Source organism: Chlamydotis macqueenii, chromosome 9, assembly GCF_036417535.1.
Source record: "Chlamydotis macqueenii isolate bChlMac1 chromosome 9, bChlMac1.mat, whole genome shotgun sequence".
Lineage (NCBI taxonomy): Eukaryota > Metazoa > Chordata > Aves > Otidiformes > Otididae > Chlamydotis > Chlamydotis macqueenii.
In genome coordinates this window covers 19,949,280-19,976,658 of record NC_141564.1, presented here as the reverse complement: position 1 = coordinate 19,976,658, position 27,379 = coordinate 19,949,280, and the positions used below count along the sequence as shown (strand labels likewise).

Below are 27,379 nucleotides of genomic sequence, written 5' to 3'. Positions count from 1 at the left end.
TGCAATAGCACAATCCACTCTTACTCTAAATGCCAGGCTGACATCCTGCAGTAATGAGTTTCACAGGCTGATGACGTGTTGGTGATAAAAATATGTTGCCAGCAGCTTACTCAGAGAGGTAATGGGCAAAAAGAAAGCAGTGCTACTTGTCTTCTCAGAAAAGAGAGAGGTGACAGGAGAGGAACAGGATTCATAATCCTGCCTTGGGATTAACTCAGGGTAGGAGAAAGGCATGGGAGTTTGCTAACTGACCCAGTGGAGCAGGACGTGGTTGTGTAGGTTGTAACCTTTCCAACTTACAAGTCCTCCAAAGGCCTTCAAAGGAGGGTCTTGGGAAGTTTGTGTTGTCACTGTTCTGCAAAAGGCTCTTACCTTACAGCTAAGGCCCATCTAAAGGAAACATGGGCTTCAGTCACTTACATCTGACCTCTGCTGTGATGTCATCAGTGTAACCATTTAACACAAAATTAGGTGTGTAATTGTATGTAAAATAGCGATGGTTAGCTTGGACTGCCCAACCGATGAAGCAGGCGGCATCAATGCTATCACATATGGACTGCCCCAGGGCACTGGCACTATAAGGGAGTCTGAAAACACTCTGACTTTGAGGGGAAGAACAACACCCTTTTCCTCCCTTGGCACCCCCTCAGTGGGACAGCCCCTCTCACCGAGCTCTTGCCCCGCTAGTGCTCCTGCAATTTCCTCTGGAACTTGTGAAACTGCCTGCCCTGCCCGGGCAGTGCTGCCCAGGTGTCCCTGTCCACTCAGACAGCTGGCAGAAGCTGCTGATCACCTCTAACATGTGCCCGAGTTTTGCTTAATTAAGAACAGACTCTCTAATAGTATTCACCACCATCTCCTGATGGCTCTGGGACTGCTAAGGCTGTGGCAGCACAGCCTGCCAGGCTTTCCTGCTATGCCTGTGACATCCTAAATATATAGAGATATATATATACAATTTTATTTTCCAGCATTAAGGGGCTCAGCCCTGGACAGGCCTCGGTCCAATATCCAGTGTGGCCTCCAGGCCCTTAGGTAGGTTGCATTGCTCGAGGCAGAAGCACCAACTCATTCGGCGCAGGTTTGGCCATCACTGTTGTGCTGTCTGGGGTAGTGCTGGTCCAATTTTACGTACCAGAGTGAGGATTAGACCCAAGGCACTGTGACACAAATTTCTGGCCCTGATCACTATAAAAACACTTCTTAGTTGGTGGCTGTATTGATTAGATCCTAGTAGTTGCTATTTCACCTCCTAAACTAGTTATTTCAGGGAGGAAGCGCATCTTATTGCTTAATCTCCAATACTGAACTACAGTGGCTGTAAGGAACGAAAAGACTTTTCTTGGCTCTCAGAGCTGCAGTGAAGACCACAGAGTCAGGGAAAGGGCTGGGAGAGATTACCTCCTGCCTCCCTTCTTTTGGGCCACCTTCTTGTCCAATTTGCTGTGCATGAATGCAGCACAAAAGCTTCGCCAGTTACTACTGTCTGTTATTTCAAGCAAGGTCCCTGCCTACAAGCCCCGGTCCTGAGCCAGCCTCTCTGAGCGTCACAGCAACAGGGAGCAGCAGGATGCCAGCAGGGAGGAGATGACGGGGTCACCAATTTGCCCAGTTTGTGAGTTTGGCTGAGTCTGTGCCATGGAGTCCGTGGTGAGGCTCTGGGCTGACTCCAGATGGAGAGCCCGGTCCCCTGGCACCCATCTGTCTGCATGCAGATGGATTTTGGCTCCTGTCCATGTCAGGCTTCCCCTGCAGCCACCTCCACAGGATTTAACTATTCTCTCAGGTTCACCACTATGTAAATATTGAAATTAGCCCTTTGCATGATTATGTAGACAGTGATATTACAGACTTTTTCAGGTGAGGAGCACTGGGGAATTCATGTGCCTTCTCTGCCGACAGCATCAACAGCCAAATTGATTTTTCAGTGAGCTGAAGAACGGCCCCCAGTGTATGAAAAACTTTGGCATTAAAGTATTTGGTATCTGGAATATTTGTTTTTTTTCTTAAGCCTTTCTTTGAATGAAGTAAAAGCACAAAGTGCTGTGCCATGAAATAACGTGAAATACAACCCTCACCAAGAAGGGCCTAATTCTCAGAGATCAGGATTTTAACTGAGCCTCACTATAACCAAGAGTAGATTAGGAAGAGTTCAAGGGGGCTTGTAGCCCCACTGGCAGGTCCAATACAGCCTATGCTTCCAGCCTGGCAGTGAAATTACCATCTGGAAAGATGATTTTTCACATTCAGTTGATCTAGGGTAACCAAATCTCCTACAAGTAACATAGATATAGTGACTGTGCCTTGAATCAGGGCAAGAGAGCAGCAGCAGCTCTTCTTGAGATCACTTCAACTCTGTGTTTCTGATTCTGTGAGATGTAATTGAAGTACAGTGTTCAAATCCATCCAGTCCTTAAAATGAGACCTCTTGACTTTTCCGCTCTTCAGAAGACCATGAGAGCCTGAGAGAAGGCAGCAGGACTCATACCCTGCGGTGAAACAAAGAAGCCCCTGGGCAGAAATCTAGCCAGTCTGGCCAAATGGCTTTGGGACAGTAATTGCTCTGTGGGAAGATATCTTTGTCACATCAGTTACATTTCCACAAAACCACTGCAATTATATCTCATACTTGTGTCTCATTCAGACACCTTCCTTGAGAGCCTCATAGCACTGAGAGCTGATGTACAACAGTAAGCTGTAATGAACATGTGTTTGCTTAAACAATACCCACTTTTTGCCCCCAAAATACTGCCCTAAGAACCGTGGATGCAGCTATTACCTTTTCTTAAACTGCTGGTGATTTCTTGTCCGTGGTGCACATCCTCTGCGGTGTGGAGCGTAGCTAAGCCTGATGAGGCAGGATCACATTTTACCAGTGGGGCTAATGAGATTTATCCTTCATTCATACGTGCTGATCTGTCATCCCCATTATTTTACATCTCACCTTGAGTTAAGAAATGGTCCATCTTCAGACCACACTGGGCACGGCCACAGGGGATTTGGTATGCTGGATACAACGTGGTCTGCCATGTTGGATGGGCACTGACAAAAATTATCCCTCTTCCTCCAGGTCCTTCCGTCGTCCCACTGCAGCAAGCAAAGCCAACACTGGGCAAACCTCTAAAATGTTTATTTGGACCAGTGGCCGGAGCTCTACATCTTACAGACATGATGAGAAAAGGTAAACGGTATCTATGCTGATTGTCTCCTACAGGTTTTGAATCTTTAGGAGTGCAGCCTATACCTCCTCTTTAGTGCTGGCTCTGGAGAAGCAGGAGGGATGCAAAGGGTGGCCCTAACTTGCCTCTCACCCCTCCCAAATAATTGTCCTATACAACTTTTACACATCTGGATGGAGCATCCAGCTGTCAGAGATGTTTTCTGTTTATACGCACATGTGTGTGAGGATGAGCGTGTGCACAATACACTGCACAGTGGCTGGGGGATGACAAGCAGCTTGAAAGTGAGGTGATTACTGGTAGCCCACCAGCCCACTTTAGTGGTGTTGCTGGAGGGAAAAGGCTGAAGGAGACAGAGGAATAACGGGGTTACTGGATCTCCCAGGGGAGCAGGGAATTACACAGAAGAGAAGGAACGCGAAGGAGAAATTTTAAGTCCGCAGACAAAGGCAGCACTCAGTTGGGAATGAAAGAAGTTAAATATCACTGATGAAAGAACAATTGCCAGTAATGCTCAGGCTCATCCTTCCAAAATCTCTCTCCTTTGTAGTCAGATTTGCCGGACAGCTTGTCTTGTCACAACCAGACACGTTTCCCTTTCTTTTCTTTCCCCCTTCCCTCCCTTGCCTCCTCTCCTTCAGTTCCCCTTGTAGTCACTATTAAATGTAATCACAAAACATCAGGCTCTGATGAGACAAAAAACAGAGGTCAATGTCTCTACAATGCCAATTAGCAGAGCACACTCGTCAGTTATTTTAATGAGATATCACTGCTGGCATCTGCTTGGGAAAACGCGCTCACGAGATCAGGTGGCAGAGCTGCCCTCAGGACACTGGGTCTCCTTAGGGAACTGGTCCATGGGCTGAACTTTTCTGCAAAGGCTACATAGGCGTTCAGCTCTGTTGATAATCCGATCCCAAGCAGATATTTCGAAGCCACAAAGGCCAGCTTGGCAGCAGGTTTCCATGGACTTTCAGTGGGAGCTAGTTATCTAACTGCCTCCTGTACTTCTGTCAGTCTCCTCTTTAATTGAATTTCCCCCAGGGTAATGTTCTCCTGCTTAAAACACTGTCCTGGACAGCATGGTCCAAGGTTAGGCACTTGCAGGAGATATCCACCCACATGTTGGGCTGGCTGGAAGCTATGTGCTCCTGCTTAGCATGGCCTTCAGCTCACACCATGCCTTTCAGCGGGACTTACTAATTTGGGCTGAGCGCTGCGCTAAACAGGGCTCAGCAGCCTCTGGTCAGCTTAAACCCTGGGCAGAGCTCGTCCCTGTCTGCCAGCAGAAATAGGGAGGTAGGGAGCAGTATCTTTGTGCCCACACACCAGCCGTGGTAACGTCAGGTGCCTTTTCAAGCCTTCGGGTGGGTTAGTTTCCCAGGTGGTCCTCCAGAGCCATACAGAAGGAATTGTTCATACCCTGTGAGTGATTAATGAAATGCAGGAGGGAAAGGGAAGAAGAGAAAATGGAAATAGGAGAGTGCTGACCGCAGCCTCAGGACTGCAGAAGAGAGGTGTGAACACAGAGCAAGTGTTGCGGGTGGGAGAAACTCGTCCGACAGCGTCTGGCAGTAATTTTAACACATGTAAGGTCACCAGCAGCATCACCATATCAAACAGGTGGTGCATTTCAGAGAAATTACTTCCCCTAAATGACCCTTTCCTAGGAATTGTTGTTCTCTAAACTTCAGACACGAAGGTTGTCAGCTGGGGCAGCAAACTTTTCACCTAACACATGGCATGACTGCTGACTTGTGAGGGCTCACACCATAATAACACCCTATGCAGCGATGGGTCACTTGCTGTGGATGAATTGCCTCCTCCTGGGTGGAAAGTGTCTCTCAGGCATCTGATTTTGCACAATCGAGCCCAAAATTTATGTATTTCATTGCTGTTTTAGGCATCTGCCGTTCCCCAACTACCACATTTTAGGCTTTGAAAACCTAATCAACACCTCATTCTTTCTCAGCTGTCAATTTTGTTTTCCACAACACTGTAAGCTCAGAAGAGCAAAGCACTGGTTTGGTTTGGTTCAGTTCAGTCTGGTTTGGCAGGGAAGAGGGAAGGAATTCAGTGAACGGAATCTGTTCATATTGATAGGAATCCTTCTACAACCATCACTGAGAATTTTGTGAGAGCTCCAGAGAGATTTCCTGTTGCCATAGCTCTAATAAAAAAAAAAATGCAGCTAAATATATCCTGTAAAGAAAAAGGTAAAGAAATTGGCTTCTGAGTAGAAAAAGTCCCTGAGCATTGGAAATTCTGCAAGTAAGACACAGGAAGTGTTTTGACCCTTGCATTCAAGGATTTCTGATATCAGTAAACACCTCAACATGAGGTAATTTAAGTGACATCTGCATAATAACTGTGATATCAGAGAACTGAATGACAATTCAAAGTCACTCTGAATAATTCAGGCAGGCAGGTATTCTCGTCTGCCAAGCCCTGTGACCACGCAGTGCCGGAGGAGGCAGCGTCTCCCTGCGTGCCGCACCATGGTCCCCATTGCAAGGAAAGGAATTTGAGGATAGGTAATTTGTGTATATTTTTTAAAAAAATAAAATAGTTGCAGGTGCCTGGTTGTTCTAGATTTCCAGGGAGGAAACTAGACCACCTTTGCAGCGCTCTTAAATCTTCCCATTTTGGAGCAAAACAAGAACTGTTGTACGGGGTCAGAAGAAGCACTACCTTTAGCCTCTTCTGCTCTACATGGCAGTGCCCAGCTGCAAGCCCTTGGTACACTGGACCATTCCTAACACATGCCAACAAATTGAGCGTATCCCAGGAGCTGTGGAGCAGTCCTGCGCCAGCAGAGCACAGAGCACATAGGATGCTTGTGGCATGCCTTGTCCTTCGCATAACTGCGTGCTAAAAGGCCGTGACCCTCATGATGGCAAAGAAAGGTCTTGACTGCAGCAAATATGACCAGCTCTACAGAAGACTTAGAATTTCTTATTAAGGCCAGTAGGCTTAAACCAGCATCGTAATTCTCCTTGACTGTCTCATGTTCAGGCTGACTAACGTAACCTGGGCTGCCTAATTTCATCACACAGGTCCTCCCTAAGCCTTCCTCTGGAGATCACTTAAGGAGCTGCTGACCACATTGCAGAGGGATCCCCGTGCTGCTGCTGTGCAGAGATATGGAGAGGGAAATCTCTGCTCTGTCCCCAGCAGGCACGGTCACAGCTGAGATTTCCTCTCTGGCAGCTGAGCCCGCGTAGAGCGGCCAGCCCGTGTCCTCTGAGCAATTTGGCAAAGGCATACAGAGATTTAGCAGGGGAGAACTTTTGTTTGGAAACGATCAGGAAAGCAAAGACCTTTTGTCCTTGGAGGCTTGCTTTCTATTAAATGTCTTTGCACAGGGCAAAGAGACCCCATGTTCTGACAGCTGGGACTTCTTTAAAAACAAACAGCCCCCCCCTTGGTGTCGTATCTGGGGAGTTATCACAGGTAATGAGTATTAGACAGAGTCACCTGGATGAGTAGCATCTGGGATGCAGTAACCTGTACTTAAACACACCACAGCAGTCAGCTAATTGTGGCTCTGCAGCTCTGGGATCCCAAATCAGCTGGCTAAACACAGATGATTCCAGCTCACCGAGCAGAAAGAGGTCCCTGGGCTGTGCCAAAACTTCACATGTACACAAAATCCTCCCACGGAGCAGCATGCACACGTGTGCAGGCCACCGCTGCTGCTCCAGCTAAGGAGATGCCAGGGCTGCTCTGTTGCTGGCAAAATATTCTGTACAACATATCATGTCCCCCAAAACCAGAGCTCTTGGGGGCAAAAATGTGAAGTCTGATAATAGCAGATGCTCCCAGCGTCATACAGAGCAAATTGGCAGCTCCCTGGCACAGGCATGAGCCGGGAGGAGGAACAGTTACTCAGCGTGTCTCGTGGGCTGCGTCAGGACCGGTGCATCACGCGCTGGCACGTGCCACGCCACCACACGCCTCGGCATGTGTTACCAGACTGGCTCCTGGCAGGGACTCCGGAGAAAAAAGCCCTCAGTGAGGTGCACTGGGCTTCCACTTTCCTGTTGTTTGGGGCTGGGAATAACAAATATTTGCAAAAGAGCAACCGAAGGACTGCTCTGAGCATGACCCCCGAGGCAGAGCTTTATTTAGCTTTGTTTACCATGGCAGGCAAGTGTGGGAGATCCGCCTGGCAGGCAGTCACCGTGCACCCTTCCCTTTGCCAGTCACCTGCCAGATAGATCATTTCCACAACATACCCCTCAGCCCGTCCTTTTTTACCTCTCATTGCACGTTCCTTGGCTCAAGGCCACATGGGAAGCATTTGTAGCCATTCTCAATTAGCTATTTGTTTTTAAATTGACCATTTGTATCCCTTTTATGTTCTAGCTGCTCTGGCGACATTAGTGAGCGATTGCACTGTCTCTGTTTTATGTCTACACGCTGACATAAGTTATGCTTTGTGGTCGTTTAATGTGCTGGAACTGCATGACAATCTCTGCCTTCCTGCCTGCTTCCATTTGGGAGCGATGCAAATCCTAATAGCAGCTCTCACAGTTAAATACAGTTTGATAAATAATAATAGAAAAGTAATATTAGATTATTAGTCTGCATTACTTCTTTGAAGGCAATTTCATCTGCCAGTTCACTATATACTATTTCTCCCCAACACCAAAGAAAAAATTTACAGGCTGAATTACCAGTTCAATTCCAACTAGGAAAACGTTGACAAGCATTAAAGAATGGTTTTGAAGAGAAACCATGAACATCTAAAGATGTAAATTACAGTTGGATGAAGAAACCTCAAGGGGTCTTAGGTATGGGAGGCTATTGACTGCAGTACCATCGGAGCAAAATATTTGCTGTAAAACCCCACGGCATATGTGCTTTTCCTGGTTGTGACTCACCATCTAAATACAAATTCAATTCCAGTTTCAGGGAGTTTATGTTTAAACCTATTTCCTTGTTTCTATTCTGTCTATGTACGATTTTACACCTGTCCTAACTCTTATTTCTTTGTCCCTGTTGGAGAATGTAAGTTATATGGTTGGTCTGACACACAGTGCTTTTTTTCCAAGGTTGAGTGACACTTGGTGGTTTCAGCTTAAATGAGTGCTGGGTTTACTAGAGCCCAAAGTGATGTTGATATTGCTCACCTGCCATTTTGCAGACAGTAGAAGAGGAACTTCTCCCACGTGTCCTACTATGTCCATGTTATGGTGGTGCCAGGGCTCAGAGGTGTGCGGTTCACATGCTTCGGGTGCTGCCTGGATGATTCAAAAGAACCGTAACAGAAAACACAGGAGATTTTGACCAGCCTCAGGTCTGTAAGTACATTTTAAACCCACAAAGTTTGAGTGTGTTTGAAATGTACTCAAATATTTCCTTCTTCGCCATTGTGTCCTCATGACCCATTGAATCATCAAAGGCTCGGAGATGAAAGAAGGACTTATGGTTAGAAAATGCAAAGGACTCTCTGCTGAAGGGAGAATGGTTTGTTGTATCTTCTTTTTTTTTAATCCCAGAACAAATAGCTTTGGTGGATAATTTTCTGCAAAGGTTTTCACTGTAATGAGTAACTGGGCTTCTAGAAAGCTATTTTATAAATAAAGTAAATAAGCTCCCAATCAAAAAACCCACAGAAATCAATTGCAAAATCCCCATACTGTTTCATGAGCTTTGAGTCACACTCACGGTGGAAAATTACCCAAATCATTAGCCTGTAGGGAATCAAAAAAGAACGTGGTCCTTTCAGATAATTTCAGTGACTACTTTCTTCAGACTATTTTCTGTATAGGGTAACAAAAGACCTGTTACCATATTCAACTGAAGAAAAGACACCTCATATACCTAAACATCTTCTAGTGTCCTAAGTTGACATGTGAAATTCACTTATGGTGTAATTCAGCTGAGCCAATGAAGCTGTACCAAAGAAGGATTTACTGAGCTGGCACAAGTGTCTGATCTTTCTATTTGCTATAAGAGGTTTTTACCTTTTCAGAAATGGCTGTAATTTATTTTGGAGATAAATATGTTTCCACCAGGTCAGAGTGAATCCAATGAAAAAGGACACCTGAGGACCCTTAAGCCTTTCTCTCTCATGAGATGGGTATGGAGGTGGAACTACCCACCCTGTAGTGGGTTCATTGATTAAATATGAACTTCACATAAGAATGTATTATTTTCAACCTCAGAAATATTTACCAAAAAATCAGGGATCATGATCTACTGGACAAAAGGAAAACAGTCACAGCCCTAAAAGCCGGAGAAGACCGGGCCATACTCCTCGGGCTGGCCATGATGGTGTGCTCTATCATGATGTACTTTCTCCTGGGAATCACCTTGCTGCGGTCCTACATGCAAAGGTAATTTCATTATGGTTACCCTGATCTCACACTCTCTGCTCCAGCTGACTTCTCGTGGCTTATAGTTTTTCCTTCGGTCAACGTAGACCTGATTCTCTGCTTCCTTACCCCAGTATAAATTTGCCATAACTACAGGGAAAGCGAGTTGAGCAATACCAGCATAAGCAAGGGAAGAATTAGATCCCTGTTTGACAAAATCTTGATCCGTAGATTTTCGACGTGCTGGGGTTTAACACCAGTACAACAGCCACATCAGATGGTTGGCAATCTGCTGAGCCCCGTAAGCCTCTCGGGGGCTGTTGCTGCAAAGCCCAGTCAAACTGGAGAAAACAGCAAAAATATTTATCAACCTCAAGAAACAACACACTTTCAAATGAAGAATGGAGAATTAATTTGGCAAAGAAATCAAGCTGCTTTGTAGCATGTAGTTTTCCTTGTAGAATATTACTTCTATTTTAACAAGTGAAATCCTCCTGAAATGCAGTTATTTGCTGAAAGTGAAAGATCATCTTTCATCATTACTGCACTGCACTTAATTCTTCTGAGCCTTTCTCTTGTTTCCCTCTCTGCCATACAGTAGAAAGTTTGGCCCATGATTCATTAGCGACATTTGAAATCTGTTTTCAAGCACCAGCCCTATTTAAAATCCAGCCCAGACTGTAATAAGACTGTCAACAATGTTTCAATGTTTTTTTTCCTGCCCTGATCGGCAGAGTTAGGAGAATGAAAAATGTGTAATTGGGGATCAAAACGTTAGTCTGTCATGCCCCAAACCACCCTGAGGCAGTGGCCAACACCTGGCACGCTTTGGCTTGTCCACCACAAGCTTCTTCTCTAGGCATGTACGATAAGCACTACAGTTAACTGATATGAACATCCTCAGTTATATTTGTGTACCTCCAGGAAAATATTCCTTCTTGACCTTGCAACAATAAGGGAAAAGTAGCGATGCCTGAGGATGAACTGTACTGATTTGCAGGATCTTATTTGTGTGATAAAGGTATTTGTCCCTTCTTAAATCCAGGCAAAGTTTAGATTTTGAAAACAGAGATCAAGACCTGTTAAGTATCTGAGCACATTTGCTTTTCCAAATTGCTCTCCCAGACCTTTCAGCAATATCAGGGTCAGTTGCAGAGGCTGCTAAGTTCAAAATTGCTCATGTGGAAAGAGATTATTTATATTACAAACTATGTGAAAAATTGCCAGAAGATATAAAAACACCAATGAAGTATCAAATATTCCATCTTAACAAGTCTGTTGTAGGTAGGTGTTACTTTATTACCCCCGTGCATGAATAAAACAGCAGTCAGAAGGGTGAAAGTGAGGAGAAGACAACCCAGGAGTCTTTGCTGTCACTTCTCTTCACACAGCCAGATCTCCTCAGGGGTTATTCTCCTTTAAAGAAAGCAATACCCCTCCAACAAAATACTGCCTGGGAGGGGAAAATAAAATCCTTTCACTTGATTTGCCTCCAGAAATCACGGTATAATTTAATATACAATTATAAAACAGAATATACAAGTAGAATTACTGCCAAAGTAAAATACCAAGAGAATTAGTCGGAAATCTTTGATATGACTTACCGTGTAAATGTTTCTTAGGTTGGGCAAGGGGCGGGCAGAGCCTCAGCTCGTTGGTGGTGAGGGGCAGGACAGCGGTGCCAGGGGTGAGCTGAGGGGCTGAGCAGGGCGAAAGGGGAGCCCTGGGGTGAAACCTTCTCCCATCCCCTGGAGGGCTTTTCAGAGAGTCCTCAGTGTACCCTTCCCACTGCTCTCGCCCCTAAGGAAAATACAGCCGTAGACTTTTAAACACATGCAAGAAACACAAGTGAACATTGCTCGATGAATATACATGCCCTGGTAATTCAAAGTTGTCCTCCCAGTGTTCACTTTAAATTGAACTGGACTTGGTGGTTAACCACCAAGTCTTGGTCCCAGGCGTCCTGTCATGCAGCACTGCGTGCATTGTGCTCTTCCCGGGACAGGCTGCTTAGTTTTCTTCTCTGATATCTCTGCTGGTTCCCTTTGGTTTCAAATATACCTTCTCCAGACTAAAAGTTCCAGTTCCCTTCTCATTTATACATAGACATACGTGAATCAGGTAATTTTGTGCCCAAAGCACAAAATAATACACTGGCTGCTATGTGTGACGTGAGACAGCCCAGCCTCTGCTCAAAGCCCTGCAACATGTACCGTCTCCTAGAATATGCCCCCTGGTACACCCCTGATGGAAAGCCTGAGCTGTGTTTAGTGCTTATTGTCCATTCTCGCCATGCTCTACCATCTCTTTTTTTCCTGCTTAGTGTCTGGACAGAAGAGGCTCAGTGCTCGCTTCTCAATGCATCCATCACAGAAACCTTCAACTGCTCATTCAGCTGCGGTCCAGACTGCTGGAAAATCTCTCAGTACCCCTGCCTCCAAGTGTATGTTAATCTCACCTCTTCTGGCCAGAAGCTTCTGCTCTACCACACTGAGGAAACAATGAAAATTAATTCTGAGGTAGGAGCACAGAATAAAATTTCTTCCTAAATGTGTTTCTGGAGGGCTGCTCACCTTGTTATACCCATTCCTCACTTTAAAGCAATGTAAGGCTTCCAGCTCCTGCTTCACTGGTAAATACGGAGCAGAGAAAGCAGAATCAGTGCTCAAACTGAGCTCACATCTCTGGAGGGGGGCAGTTTTCCACCTCCACCCCATGCTGGGAGCGTAGCTCGTCCCACACAGGGTGGTGTTCCCAGGGGGCTGGAGTCTCCCTTGTCCTTTGCAAGTGTTTTACAGGTGCAGGCTAACGCTGAGCACTCCTCACATTGATATTCCTGTGGACAAGTCACTTCTCACCCAGGTATGACTCTGCGTGATAGCGAACACCCCCAGCCATGTGCACAGAGCATCCGTGGCAGCGAGAATAGAAATGGCCTTATTGCTGCGGGGCCAGGCAAGGCAACAGGGAGAGAGGAGAGCCCCGTGCCTAACAGCAGACGTGTCCCTGTCTCCATCTCTGGTGACAAACTCTGCACCCTGAGCATCCCCGCTGAGGTCAGCTGTGCCGCTGGGGTCGAGGCACAGCACTTAGCCCCGTGGTCGGTGCAAAGACGCTGAAAGTTTGCTGAGCAGGGACTGTCAAGATAAAAGCAGCAGCATAAAAATAAAAGGCTTGGCTTTTGGACATGTGTAAGCTAAGGAGCCAGCCCATCTTTCTTGCACAGCTTCCCTGATTCCAGACATTGAACCAAAAAAAAATGTTTTTTAACAAATCCGCAGAAGAATTCCTCTCTCTGCTTCAGCAAGTACGAAATCCAGCGTAACACCATCCAGGTGGGATGGAGACAGCTCCAGTCTGGAGGCTGTAATGAAGGCAGCGGATGCACAGAAGGCGTCTCCCCGCCGGCCCGCGGCCACAGCTGCACGGCTGACGCAGTGCTGTGCATCACGCCCAGGCAGGCGCCCGCCTCTTCACAGGTGGCTGTTTGCTGCCTCTGCATCCCAAGGCAGCGTCGGACTAAGAAATGTCCCTCTCCTCCGCTTCCTCTCTTCGTGTCTACAGCGCCTGGGTACCTACAGCTGCGAGATGCAGCGAGATGGGACACAGCTCAGTCATTAGACATACGAGTGCCAGATCTGCGTGAACTACTTTGTTATCCAAGGTCACTGAACCCCAAAACTATGGGTGCTTGGCGAAGCGCAGCCCGTAGCAGCAGAGCCCCGGTTCAGGCTGCTGACAGCGTAACCTATTGTGCTTCTATTTATGGCAGCAATTCAGCAGACCAAATTACTTCTGCATATTAAGATGAAGCGATATTAAAATTAGTCAAAGCACGGCATGGTTGCACCGGGCTGGTTTTTCTGCTGGATAATTAACTCCTGTGGCTGAGAGACGAAGTCCTCTGGATCTGAAGTGTGAAATGGAGAGGAGCAGCCCCATCTTCCCCTCCGGTTCGGCATCAGTGCAGAGGAGGCACTTGCTGCACACGAAGCCTGTGGCAGGACAGACCCCACTTTCTGCTGGGGCAGAAGCAAAATCCAGTGACGCTCATGCCACAATTTGATGAAAAGAGATCAAATCAGTCTCTGCTTTCCACTGTATCCAAATAAATCAAGAGATTCAGCATAAATCTCCACATTCTGTTGTCGAAGATTTTTGCTTGCTGAGGTGGACTTTGAAATTCTCCTAGACATCGCCTCTTAATTTAATGTAGGCACAGTTAATACTTCTCCAGCCCAAGGTTGTTTTACAGGTTAAGCTCTGCTCTCAGGAGGATTCCTAGATTTTCCTGACTATGTGCTCCTGGCTATGTGACCTGAATCCAAACGCAGTCTCGAATGGAAGTTTGCAATGTCTATAAAATACCTGGCCTCTTGTGCCCGGCTGGGATCAGCAGAGGCTCCAGGCTCAGATCCCACAACCCATCTCAGTCCCTGGCCAGGCGCTTCCTCCCCGTCGGCCGGAGAACAGCCCTGTGCAGCAGAACAAGCAGCCTTGGCACGGCTGCGATGCTCCAGCTGCGTGCTAGCCGTCTCTCTCCATCCACCTACTCAGATCTGCATTTCCTATCTTTCTTCTTGCCAAATAAACAAAACAAATCCTCATCCCTGGCTCACTGAGCCCTGACACTACTGGGAACGTCGCAGGGAGCGGTGCTTACCCTCTGAGGCCAGCACCAGTGACCTTCAGGAGGTCAGCATCCCCCCGCCAACCTCTCTGCCTCGCTGAGCACCGCCGCGCACGCAGAGCGGCATCTGGAGCCCGTCTCGTTCCTCTCCCCGCCAGCTAGCGCGGCCGGAGCAAAATGCACATCGATTTTAAATAATACTTAATCTGGGAGACTTGCTGTCTGACCCAGCTGTCGGCCCACGAGCTGCGGGAAGGGGCAGGCGCAATTTATACCGAGATCTACAGCGTGCCGCTGCCAGTCTCCGGTGGGAATCAGTGGGAAGTAAATGGATACCAGTCGAGCTGCTCGAGTCTTCCTGGGAAAGCGCACAGGGTTTTTCGCGGCTTTTCATTGCTCTCGTTGTGCATACTTTATCCCCAGCCTTTAAGACAAGCCCAGCCCCTTGTCAATGCTGCAACCATAGCGGCTTAAATGATTTCACAGCTTTGCATTCCATTCTCAGCTCTTGGAGGCTGCAGCAGCCCCTGTGAGAGGTAAATCAGTTGACATCGCCTTGCGCCCGCACCGCGGAGCCAGGCTGTCACCCTGAGGAAGGGGTGTGTTAGTTAAAGCAGTTCTAGAGGCCCCATTTTGATCTCATACTTTATCATTTTGATTCTTTTCGTGTCATTGGAGCTACTGCTGATTTATACCCGTGCTCCATAAGTGAGATAACAAGCAGGCTTTAATCACCAGAATCACCATTATGCCAGCTATAACTGCCTGAGACTCAGAAATGATGGGGTTCTCGTGGTTTCCAGCTGAAGGCTGAGGTATTTATAACCTGGAGAGGAGTTTGTCTGGAGCAGGGGGAGCAGCGATGTTCTGCCGCGGTTCCCAGCAGACCCATTTCTGGGCTGGGGATGGAGAAGTGAGGAATCAATACCTGGAAAACGCAGACACAAAGCTCCTCCTTCAGCCCTCAATTTAAACCTCTTTCACTTTCCAAAAGAGATGTAAATTGGTATCCTGATCACTTTCTCACAAAGATGGCCACAGCACATCTTGTCAAAGTTTCCAGTCCCAGCTTCCAGGCTGAGAATGACAGGGACACACACCCCAACCACAGACACAGGGCAAGAGCCAGGGATTTCACTGCCCAGCCTGAACTTTCCTTTTCCCATTGCTTTCCTGGCAATAGCATTTTTAGTGCAACTACATTGATTACTTAACTGCCTCTAACTTGCCCTTGGAGATATTCTTACCTTGGCTAGACAAGTGCCTGAGCAACTCCGCACTGAGCAGGGCGTTGGAGCGCACGTGCCCACAGGTAGTTCGTACAGGCTACCTATCCAGCCCTTTAAATCAGAAAAGTAGAGCTGGAAATGTAAGAACATGTCCTCTTTGCAACTGTCTAGTATGTCCTTCTGATGATCAACTTACAAGAAATGGAAGAACCACTTTTCTCATGTAGTATCACAGAATCCTCACTTGAGGTAGAGAGCAGACATTGCTTACTTTCAGATTTGCAGATTTCCAAGTGTTTTACGAGACAGAGGTGTAATAAAACAGCACAGATTTAGTAGTCTGCATTCACAGATACAGTGTAAGAATTGCGGATATAAAATTCCCTGCCAGGCATTGGAGAAACGTAAATGAAGATCAAACAAAAGGAAGCATCAAAAAATCCCATCATCCACATCTGCCTACTCGCTCACCAGTGACCTACGTGATGCAGCAGACACCAGCACGGCAGAGCCAGCCTTGTGCTATCTCTGGGATCTCGCTGGAGATCAACGAGAATCAGAGCTGGAAATACTGCTGGTACAATAGTGATAGCACATAATTTAGTAAAGAAAATGAGCTACGCTTCACTAAGAAATTTCCCCTACTTATTAGATTATGATCTATTAAAGAGTCATAGGCACTGGAAGAGGGCTTGTGGCTTTGGACATTTAAGTCAAAGCTGGGCAAAGTGCAAGAGAATATCCCAGAGGGAACAGACCTGCCCCAGCAGGAAGATGGATGAGATATTACTGCTCTGATATTTCCCATCTCTAATTTCTAGACCTCTATGAAATATTCATAATGGCAGCGCTGCCATGCTCTACGCTTAATGCTCCAGTCTGCTAACGCCAATCTTTCTGCCGTGCTTCAAATCATATTCTGTGCTAATAAACTTGCCAATGAATCAATCAAATCCTGTTAAGAGGTTAATCCTTTGAACATTATTAGGACTAGAGATTTGTCGCAGTACGTTACAAAAAAAGTCACAGCATAGTAATGAAAAAGAACAGAGGGACACTTATAAATTATGTACCTTAAAACAACAGTATTCAAAAGCCATGGGTCACATTATTATAACCAAAACATCTTTCTACCTTTGCAAAACTCACTTTCTCTCATTAAATTATCTGGAGCTACTTTGGGTGCTCACCCAGGACAAGCAGTTTCAGTAGCACAGGCAGGGAGCACGGTGGGACCACGGTCACGCCGTAACTGTGAGGGAGAGGTGATCTGCTGTGTCCCCCCATGCATGTTCAACAAGAAGTTAAGCAGCAGATTTCCACCCCTCCTGAAGGACTTCTTGCCTAGGTAGGGAATTTAATCAAAATCCTATGCAGGTGTAGAAAACTTTCAGGTGTGGAGGGGTGTAAGTGTCTGCAAGAGAGGAGGGAGTGAGGGGCCCTAGGCTGCTCCCATCAGTCCTCTTCCAGACCAGCAGCAGCAACAGCAAATTCATGTTTCTGCTGTTTCTGCTCTAGGTCAAAACCCAGATGTGGCCTCAGTTCTTGTGTGTCTGCCCACCACCCCACACTAGCTCTTTGCAGGGAATGGTCAGCACAGCCCAGGGCTACTGTCCTATGTGTCCCAGGAAATATCTTCTACACATGGAATCTATAAGCTGTTTTTTTTTAATTAACTTGCCTTTATCATTCTTTGGAAATGTTAGGTTGAAACCGTGTTAGACAGAGCTGTCCCCAAATCTTCTTTTCTTTGTGACTGAGACTGAAATTCAAACAGCATCTTCAGAGAGAAGGAACTGCTGGATTTATGCAGGGGTCAAGAGCAAAAACAAGGCTAAGAGTCACCCTGGTAGTCAGGCTGATCTTCAGATGGAGGTTGAATGAAAGTCTTCTCGGTTGTCGGTAGGAAAACTGTGTTTTCTCCTAGACTATCTATTTGTCCCTAGTAGAGGCGTTACCCTCATGGGAAAAATTATATAAAAGTCTCTCATCAGCCTTCCCCTCTGTGAGTGAACCCCTGTGCCCACTCCGATCACTTTGATCTGATCCAAGTGAGATCTAAACTACCAGATTTGTATTTACAGAGCGTCAGTTACCCACCTAACTGCGAGCATATGCATGCCACTTAAGATGAAGAGGTACTTCATCAGTTCCACTTTCACATGTGTAAATTAGCAATAATAATATATTCACCTATCACACAAGGCCTCTGCGCAGATTAAAGCATTACTGTTTGTACAGCACTTGAAGGTTCTCCAGTGGGAAATTCTGTAGATGTGCAAAATATTGAGTTTTGTCTGTGATAAATTTATTATTAGCTTAATAATATTCCACTTGTATTATGAAAGGCATAATCATCTTGAGATTTTCCTGCTTGCACATGAAAACAGACATTGTATCTAGTTTCTAAATGCATTTTTCTCCCTCTAATTTCTTCCCAGTGTTCATACATACCCAAGTGCAGCAAGAATTTTGAGGAATCCATGTCACTGGTGAACGTTGTGATGGAAAACTTCAGAAAGTACCAACGTTTCTCCTGCTTCTACGACCCTGAAGGTGTTCAGAAGAATGTGATATTAACCAAACTGTACAGCTCCAACGTGCTGTTCCACTCTCTCTTCTGGCCCACCTGCATGATGATCGGCGGGGTCGCCATCGTCGCAATGGTAAAGCTGACTCAATACCTTTCCCTCCTCTGTGAGAGAATCCAAAGGATCAACAGATAAAAACGAAAACTTCTCTGAGATTTAATTACAGCGAAAATACTGTTTTCTCATTCTTCACCAAAGAACCTTAAGTTTGTAATGTGCAAGTCTGTTATAAGTTCTATATTCTTATGAGTAGAGCAATAATGCAAAAGCTGTTCTATATGCAAACATGATGTTATTATTATGCAGACAACTGAAAAAAATACTGTTTTGTGTTGACTGTCTATATGATTTTGGTTTATGCTGAGACTAGTACTTCTTTCTTTTCTACCGCCAAAATAGGGCTCAGTGTGACCATTTGCCAGGCTTAGTCAATTGACCTTTTCAGTGTAAAGGATTCTGGGGGAAATTCACCGCAGGTCAAAGGGTAGCAAATCACTTGCGCATCACTGAGATCTCACACCTGGCTGGGTCCATTTGATGGATTTGTGGCTTTCCTTTTTTACTACTGGCTGCAGGGGGGGAAAAAAAATTGTTAGGGGCTTTTTTTATGGTCAGATAGCACAAAAGGGATGGATTTTGAGGCCAGGGTAGGCATACAGTATTTTCAGCCTCAGTAGGACTCGGTGATGCTTTGTGTTTGCTCCCCCATTTCAGAAGCAAATTTTACCCTGTGGTGTTTAAGGTCTTTTGCAAAACACTTTGGAGTTTTATTTTATTTAGTGCTATAATTTCCTTCTGTCTTATCAACATCATCTTCATCCCTTGCAGAAGCTGTAGCCAAAAAACAAAAATCACCTTGTTCCATTTTCTATTCTAGTCCGAGCCCTATTGATGGAAATGGGACCAGAACTCCTTATGTAAAGGTTTATTACTCATTTGTCTTGTATTTGCTACCATATCACTGTAAAGAAAAAAAAAAACAACACAATCAGCTATTTTTTCATTTTTTACTTCCAACTATTTTAGATTTTTTTACTTGATATATATACAGATATATATATATATATATATAAAGAAAAAACTATATTATATCTAGTTGTGTATTGGAACTTGATTATGGGGGATTTTTTTTCTTTGTTTTTACCCACCCAAATTGAACAGTGTAACTCATAGTTATAACCTTCGTCCTTGGATAACATCATGACACGAAGGAGCAGCACTGCAGGATCTTATCCAATATTCATGATGTTGTTTCAGTCAAAGGTCTCTGTTGCTGTGACATCAGAATTGACAAAAATCTCATTCAATTCTATGGCTCTATTAACTGAATTGTTAGATAATCATCATAACACATCTGGAAATCTCTCCTGACCTTAACTCAGTATACAGTGCTGGCTGACTTGAATTATGATTTAAAAGGCCTAGGTGCATTGACTTATTGAAAAACCTGAGATTCTGACTAAGATGCTGTCCTATCTGTCAAATATTTACCACGGGGATCTTGCCAGGATAATTTAATGCACATGATAGTTATGATTTCTGCATAATTTATTTTTATTCCCCTGTAGAAAGCATTCCTTCTTGTGTTTTAAAGACACCTCTCGCAGTTTCTCACTTTGCACCCAGCCTGAAGGACAAACATGAGGCAGCTCCTGCGAGCACACTGTGAACTCACTACCCAAAACTCAAAGAAATCATTTACAGGCCTATTCAAACCAAGAAACTAACTTTTTTCCCCCCCAAAAAAAGACTGCAAAGCAAGTATTCTGCCAAGTTCATCTATATATAAGTACCTTTCCGCAATGTAGCATTAAAAATTTCAAGATGTTACAAAACTTTACAAGTCATGCAAGTGTAATGTGAGCTGTAAAAAAAAAAAAAAAAAAAAAAAAAAAGTTTTCAGCAGTGAAAGTGAACCTGCAATCCTGTAATCAGTAGTATAATTTTCCTTAGGTAAATAAATTCCTGGAGGGTGGGGGTATAATCAGGGCTCCAAAAATATGTAATAAAAATATTAAATTAAATCTTCCAGATTTCAATAACTTCTGCCTTCAGATCTCGCTTGTTTCATCAGACTTTTCTTTGTAGCTTCTGTTATCAAGAAATGAGGAATGCTGATGCACTGGGGAATTGATAAAGGTTTATTTTCAAAAATGTGGTTTTGATCAATCTGTGGGATTTGCAGAAACCATCATCATCAGATCTGGGCACTCTCAGCACCAGTGGGACTGGAGCTGCAAAGTATTTGGTGGACTGACAGCAACATTTATTCAACCACCCATCCACCAGCAGAAAGCATGACTCACCCCCAGCGTTAGCATGGATGGGGGAATGGAGATGGGAGACCCTTCACTCTGCCCCCAGCCCTGCTGCCATGGCACCCACCCCTCCACTGCACGAGCGTGGGCACCACCATGCAGGGACATGGGGATTCACCACCTGGTGCCCATGGCGTGAGGGGCTCCAGGCTGCAGATGCTCAGCCACATTGAGCTCCCAAGGTGCACCTTCCTCCTTTACAAAGTCATTTTCCCTTCAAGCAGAGAGGTTCCTCATCTATCGCCACACTGCCAGCTCGCTCACCAACACCAAAGTAAGGACCACACTGCCGATCACGATTCACAAATCAGAAACAGTGGACGGCATCGCTAATAGAGAGCTGTGGTGGCTTTTCAACACCATCACTGACACTGACATTGGCCATTTACATGACATTTTATGCAGCCTGCAATTAAGTCGCTCTTTGGCCATGCATGTGACATTCCAGGAGCCTGTATTTGTGCATTTTGGTTCCGGTGATGGAACACGAGCTGGAAAGCTGATTGTTCCTGACATTTACACATCAAACGCTGCTTTCAAGACGTTGCGCCATAAACATTTCACCAGCGCTGCTGTGGGTGAAACATCTTGACGTTGTTGCAGTCTATAATCATTTTGTTGACATTAATGGTGAGATCTGTGGGACAGCAAAACAACTTGAGTAATTGGATGGAGTGAGGTAAAACAATAATTTTGAAGGGAATTATCCATCTGATCATCAGCACAGTTAACCCCCCACTGAAGTGTTAGCATTGCAAATGCAATTTTGACAACTGCTGCTGCCCCAGAGAGAGGTCATGCCCCAGAGGAGATATTGCCCTGTGCTATTTCTTTCTCTACTTCCATTTTAATTTCACATTTATCCTCTGCAAAAGGAACTGATGTTCCTGTAGGCAGCTCAAATGAATGAGAAAGACATGGTAGTGAAATTCAGTGATCAGGCAAATCCATCCCGTTTCTGAGACTGGTCCTGACTCTTTGTGGCATAAACATTTTACCTCTTGATGTCTCAGCTGGGCATTTGGAGCAGCAGGGAACCACCAGTGCTGCAAAACCCCTGAACAAAAAAGGGGACTATGAAAATGGTGGCACAGTATTCCAAGGCATTATGAGCCTATGAGAGGCACTCTTGGGCAATTTAAAGCATGCGTAAGTATTCCAGGTGCCATTCACATGGCCTTTTAATAGTTGTTATTTTCTTAATTAGATTATTTATGTTAGGTCTTATTTCTGTTCTGGAATATCTAAATCTGAAGCTGAAGCGTGAACATCCCTGCTGTAATACTCTGAAACTTGGCACCTTGCAGCAAACTTACTAAATGTCACCAGCTTGGACAATGGAGAGCTTATTCTGGTTTAAGCTTCTCTGATTGAGGAGACATCACTTTATCGCACTAAACGTACCCAGAGCGCAAGTGTATCCTACTGCAGTGTGAGATTGAGGTGAACAGAGAAAAGAGAGAGGGCTCAGGAAACACAAGAGGCTGCACATCTCAGGAAGACACATACAATGATTTCAAATCTGGGGGATGAAAAGGGAATGAAGTCCCAAAGACCCAAGGCTGCAATGCTGCTGGCTTCACCTCCTCATCTCCATCCTCATCATCAGCCACAGGAGAAAAGTTCCATTGAAGAAGCTGCTGAGAAAGAACAGGCTGTGGTAAGCCTAGTCCAAGCAGAGTCCTGCACCTGTTTGACTATGAAAGATGTGACCTTACAGCAGTACAACTGCACTACTATAACCTCCAGAGAGAATGGTAAATTCAGGGTAATAGCACCTTAAAAATTGGTCAGCTCATTTCCCTTCTCGTACAGTCATGTCCTTATTAAAATAGCTGCAGCCATTCAGATGGATTGAACCATTATCTTTGCATAGGCTCAGAATCTGAATAGCATCAGCTCTCCGTTAGCTGCTGTACTGCTCATCATCTATCAAACATTTTGGGAAAAACCCTCTTTTCTGCTCCACTGAGCTCTTGCCACTTTCCAGCACTCAGCTTTTCAGAAAGAAACCAGCACAGTTTGTGGTGTACCCAAACATCTCAACTGTATACAAACTTTGCCAAGTTGTTTTTGTTGTGCAGGAAAAAGTGAAATGCAGGGGTAAATATAAATTATTTTGTTTCAATGTTTTGAAAACAAGATGTTTCCATGTTTCAGTTTGAATGGATGTTGCCTTTTAAAAGCCAGAGGAGGAGAGTGGCCTTAGGTTTTTTATTAGGAAAGCTTGAAAAATAAGTATAATTTTTCCTCTGACATGAAACAAAACTATCAGCAATTGCTCAGTTCGCTGAACATTTTGAACGTTTTATTTTTGAGGCTGATTGGGACACATTTCCTTCTTCCCATTTTTCTTAGTGATCAGCAAAGCCCAGGATCAGTCACGCAAATGTGACCACCAGCAGCCCCGGCCAGGCTCGCATGGTCATCATCTCGGAGAATATCACTGAGCATTACTAGAAGGAAAGAAAAGCGCCTACCTCAGAAAGGATGAAAGTTACTAAATTAGGAGATACTGGGAAGGAGAAAAGCAGCATTATCATTACCTGTGCAGAGCAGTGACCACCGGCTCTCAGCTCCTCTCCCGGGTGCAGCCATCCCCACTGAAGATGCTGCTGCTCCAGGGAGCCGCTCATGTGCATGTGCTCCATGCACTTTAAACCAAACTAGCTCTTTTTTTAAAAAAAAGAAAGAACACAAAATAGAGCAGTCAGGCCATGCAATTCAGTTGTTCGAGCTGTTGCAAGTTAGGGAAGGCAGTGCGGGCAGAGCCTGTGGCTGGTACCTGGGTGGGTTTTAGCCCCAGGAGCACAGCCAGCTCAGCGCTCGCCCCTTTATGAGCTGGCTGTCCCAAGCTATGTCCTCTCACATATTTGGAGAAATCACAGCGAGCCAGGGCGGGTGGCTGCCTCACACACCGCCCAGCAAAGCTGCGCTGCCTCTGGCCACGGGCTGGTCCCCAACAAGCCATTTTTCAACCCAGACCTGCAGTTGCTGAGCATAAAACAAATCTCATTTCACACAAAGGACTTTTTTGTCCTTCAGAAATGATCTGAAAAAAAAAATTAGAAAGGCTACCAGGCTTTTTAAAAATGAATCAAATTTCTCTAAACACTGAAAAACACATTAACATTAGCAGAACCCTCCATACAAGCCTGTACTTTCCATAGTTCTCCATTTTCATGTAGGGAGCTGGTAGGTGAGTATATGTTTTTAACTGAACTACATTTATTCAGGTGAGAATTTAGTGTACATCACTGCCTAGTGATTCTATTGTAACAGAGGGCAAGAGAGGCTCATTCTGAAGTGTTTACAAAATCTGTATGTCCAGCGATACTAAAGCATAGCCATTTCCAGGCAGAAGAGCAGGAAATGACTCATAAAAAAGATGAGCAGAGATGAGGAATCAGCTTTCTCATTCAGAGCACAGAAAAGGCTTGTTTACTTTGGAAGTTCAAGAAAAAACAGGTGACAAGTAGAAGCAGCTCCAGAAGGAGTCAGGCCAGTCAGATTTAGAGGAGCAGATACATCCACCCCCTCTGCTACAGCACAGCAGGATCAGCCCCTGCTATAGGTTGAAAAAAAAATAAAAAATATGGCTTTTTTTTTTCAGAAATGTCCTAGATTTCTAAAATATTTCAGGGAAAAAAAATTAGAATACTGCTGAAACACTCTCTTTACCATTCAGGTTACCCCAACTAGCTTCATTTTTAAACACATCCATTTTAATACACCATTTTGTTTCAAAAGGCACATTAATTTTGTTTGGAAAAAATACACAAAATTTGAACATGAAATTGAGTGATCTGCCACTATCCCACTGAGCTCTTTATATTGACCCAACATATTTTTTCAAGTTTTTCAGTTTGCAGAAGATTTTGAAGATTTTTTTTTTTTTTTTTGTCCTATAAGCAGGATAGGAAAAAACAGCTAAAAAGCTGTGGAATTGAAAATATGCTTCCCACCCAACTCAGGCTAAGGTGTTCAAGAAAAGAAAGTCTTCTAGGGTAGATTTTCTAATATAATGTGTGATAATATATACGAGGAAGGTGGGAGGATCCATCATCTCTCCCTTTAACTCCAGATCAAAAGCCAGGGTGGCTGCAGCCCCAAAATCAAGTGGGCAAAAAGGAAGAGCACTGGGAATGCCTTCCACATTGAAAGCACTTACAGTTTTAATCCCCATGCACACAAGTTCTGCTATATTCATCACAGATTAAATAGGAAGCAAAGTCTGATGACTAAGCGGCAACACCTTAATCACTCCCCTTACAAGCAAGGGTTCAAAGCCATTAATACAGCCAGACAGCTGAACAGTGCAGCAGGAGTTTGCTAAAAATGCAGAAGACTGCAAAGCCCAACACCGAGGGAGTCCCGGTGTAATTACTCGCGGCTTCCTCTGTACCTCTTTACCATATGCTTAAAGATGGGTGGGAAAGCTGTCAGCTGCTCTCCTCCCTCCCCGGCACACGCGAGGAGCTGCTGGGTCTCAGCCTCCAAGTGCCAGACATTATCTCCCGCCCGGCAGCTAAACACAGGCCAGGAAATGGGTCTCAGAGGGTGCTGCTTTGGAGCACGTGAACTGCCAGGAGCAAGTCCCATCAGCCCGACGTTTCTATGAACCAGCCTCCAGGAAAGGGTGGGAAAGCAGGCAAGTGGCATGCCCTGCTTGGAATTAAGGCCTTGGATTTCATTTCATGAGCCTGATGCGTGGCCATTCACGAATCTCTGCTTCCTGAGGAGTAGCTTCTTATTAGTCCCACTGAAACAGATGCTAAGTTTTGAATATTCAGTATCAAAACAAAAAACAAAGAAACTGATCTGAAGGGTCCACCTTCTCCAAAGTCGCTGGTGATTTTTTCTCCTCTGTTTATCAAAGACAAGAAGTTGAAGACAGAGCTCCTCTGTGGCACAGAGTGGACATGTGGGATTGGCCCCCTTCGAGCCACACCGTGTTACCAAGCACTGAGATATTCAGCTGCTCATCTCCCCTCCCAGAACATCACCGCAGTGATCACCCAACACACCACGGTATACCAGCAGACCTGGGTCCCATCAGCTGGACAACGGGCAAAGAGAGGCTCCAAATGCTGCAAAACCCATGCAGAGGGCAGCCGAAACGCTGGGCTGGGCCCTGGGGACAGCAGCACCCGGTGGCATTGGGGAAAGGACACCTCAGCACTGGATAGGCAAGTGCCTTGAGTACAGGGCTTGTTGAATGAACAGAGGCCAAGTCAGAAGCTGTGATGGAGTTGGCTGTGAGTGGAGAATTTTATCAACCTTGTTTGAAAACCTGATTTTCTGCTAATACTCTGTCATACTCCATTTTTTACTCTTAACTCAAAGCATCCTACAGAGGACACCGGGCAGAACTATCCAGGAGGCTTTCACTGTGCTAATGAGTATCAAAATTAGAACTGGCATTAGAAGGAAAGCAGATCCTCTCCTGTCAAAACCAGGTCTTTACGTGACATCTCCAACCAGCAGGTTAATCCTGAGACAGGAGGGAGGCACTGCAGCCCATGTCGCAGAGCACCACAGGAAAGGGAAGCCTGGGCAGCTTTGAGCGTCCCTGCCCCAGCAGTGAGTGGTGCCTGCTCCTGAGGCCCCACAGGTCTGCATGCAGGAATTTAGGAGGCACTCACTGCTCCAGATTTTCTGGTGTCCTGCCATTAGCTCTGCGCTGCTGAGCAGTAACACCTTACGGAAGGAAAGCATCTGCAGTCTCAGGTTTCTGCTGCCATCTCTGGCAGTCCTTCATCTCAAGTCAATAACATTCTGGCCACAAATAGCAAATTAATGATCTAGGAAATTTGTTGTTCCCTCATACCCTATTGGAGTCCCCTCCCACTCCTTCTGGCCTCTGTCCAGGGGATGACTTGGCCATGCTGGTCAACACATGCAGGACAGCAGGAGAAGAAAAGCCATCCACTTCCCCTCATCAGAGCCATGTAAAGTGGATCAGCACTAACCCAAATAAAGATGCTTGAGCAAGGAAGAATTGGTGCCACCAGCCCTTTGACTTTTGTGCTGGCCATCACCACCAGCAGCTTGCTATGGATATTACCACTAATGTCCCCAAACGGGAGTGTGAGGAAGGAGCGTCCAGGACCCTCTCATGCAGTCATTGGCCACTAATCCTCCTTCTGGGCTGAACCAGATCCACAGACCCCAAACCCTGCTGCCCCATGTCTAAGATAACCCTCAAAGCGTTCGTATCTCACACCAAGAGCAGGACAGGAGGTGGCAGTCCACTCATCAGGCACGCAGCATGGAGTAAGTCTCAAAGAGCCACTTCATTCCTTCTACATCTGTGGTACACATACCTCGGTGGTGATCTTTATCCCTTGTGTACAGTGGTTTGCAGGAGCTGCCTAGAGCACGGCAATGCTATAACTAACCATTGCCTCGAGCTCACAAGCCATCCCACCCAGTGCAGAGGCTGTCCATGCACTCCCATGGGTGGGCTTGTCCTCTTCTCCGTTGAGTGACTGGAAATACACACCTCTGTCCTTCCCTCATGTCACGTCAGCTGTTTAACAAGCTAGCCCAATAATTACTTCCAGCCTTGGATAAAAGTCTCTTGCCCCAGTGCTGTTAAATTATGTAGAACAAGATTATAATTACATCCTAAAAAAAAAACCCAAAACTCTACACTTAAAAGAACATTATTCACGTTGCAAAAGCAAGCTCTCAAAAGTTACAAAATGCCAGAAATAGAGCTGCCTGAATAGCCTCCATGCAGACATTATTATACAGGCTCTAAATATACAGTAGTACACCATTTTCCACAGGACCCTGCCCCAGGTGAAAGACATTTAGTTCATGAGTCATTCTTCAACATCTTTTTTAACCCTCATTGTTCAGTGTGTGCCCTCAGTGCCTTATTGCACCGCTGCCAAACACTGCTCTGCCAGCAGAACACTGGGAAGTGCTGCAGGAGAGAAGCCGCTGTCAGCTCCCCTTCAGTGCCCTGCACCAGGGATGAATTTAGCCCTTGGCCGTGGACGGTTGCCACCAGCCGAGCAGCGTGTCACCAAACCACCTGCCGCACCTCACAGCCAAAGGCGTCCCCAGTGAAGGGGCGGTCCCCTCCGCCAGCCCGCATA

The 27,379-nt window shown here is 45.5% G+C and overlaps 1 protein-coding gene across 4 annotated transcripts in view; it reads left to right on the top strand.

The window, feature by feature from the left end:
* Positions 1–18,530, top strand: part of KCNMB2 (potassium calcium-activated channel subfamily M regulatory beta subunit 2) — a 147,117-nt gene extending 128,587 nt beyond the window's left edge. For 3 of the 4 annotated variants that reach the window (XM_086754972.1, XM_086754974.1, XM_086754975.1), the window contains exons 2-5: positions 3,071–3,181; positions 9,353–9,523; positions 11,826–12,021; positions 17,803–18,530. In XM_086754972.1, coding sequence (XP_086611098.1) covers positions 3,071–3,181; positions 9,353–9,523; positions 11,826–12,021; positions 17,803–18,087 — 763 coding nt within the window. In that variant the 3' untranslated portion in view covers positions 18,088–18,530. The remainder of the gene's footprint in view (positions 1–3,070; positions 3,182–9,352; positions 9,524–11,825; positions 12,022–17,802) is intronic. The other variant, XM_086754973.1, reaches the window with a different exon arrangement.
* Positions 18,531–27,379: the final 8,849 nt, after the last annotated feature.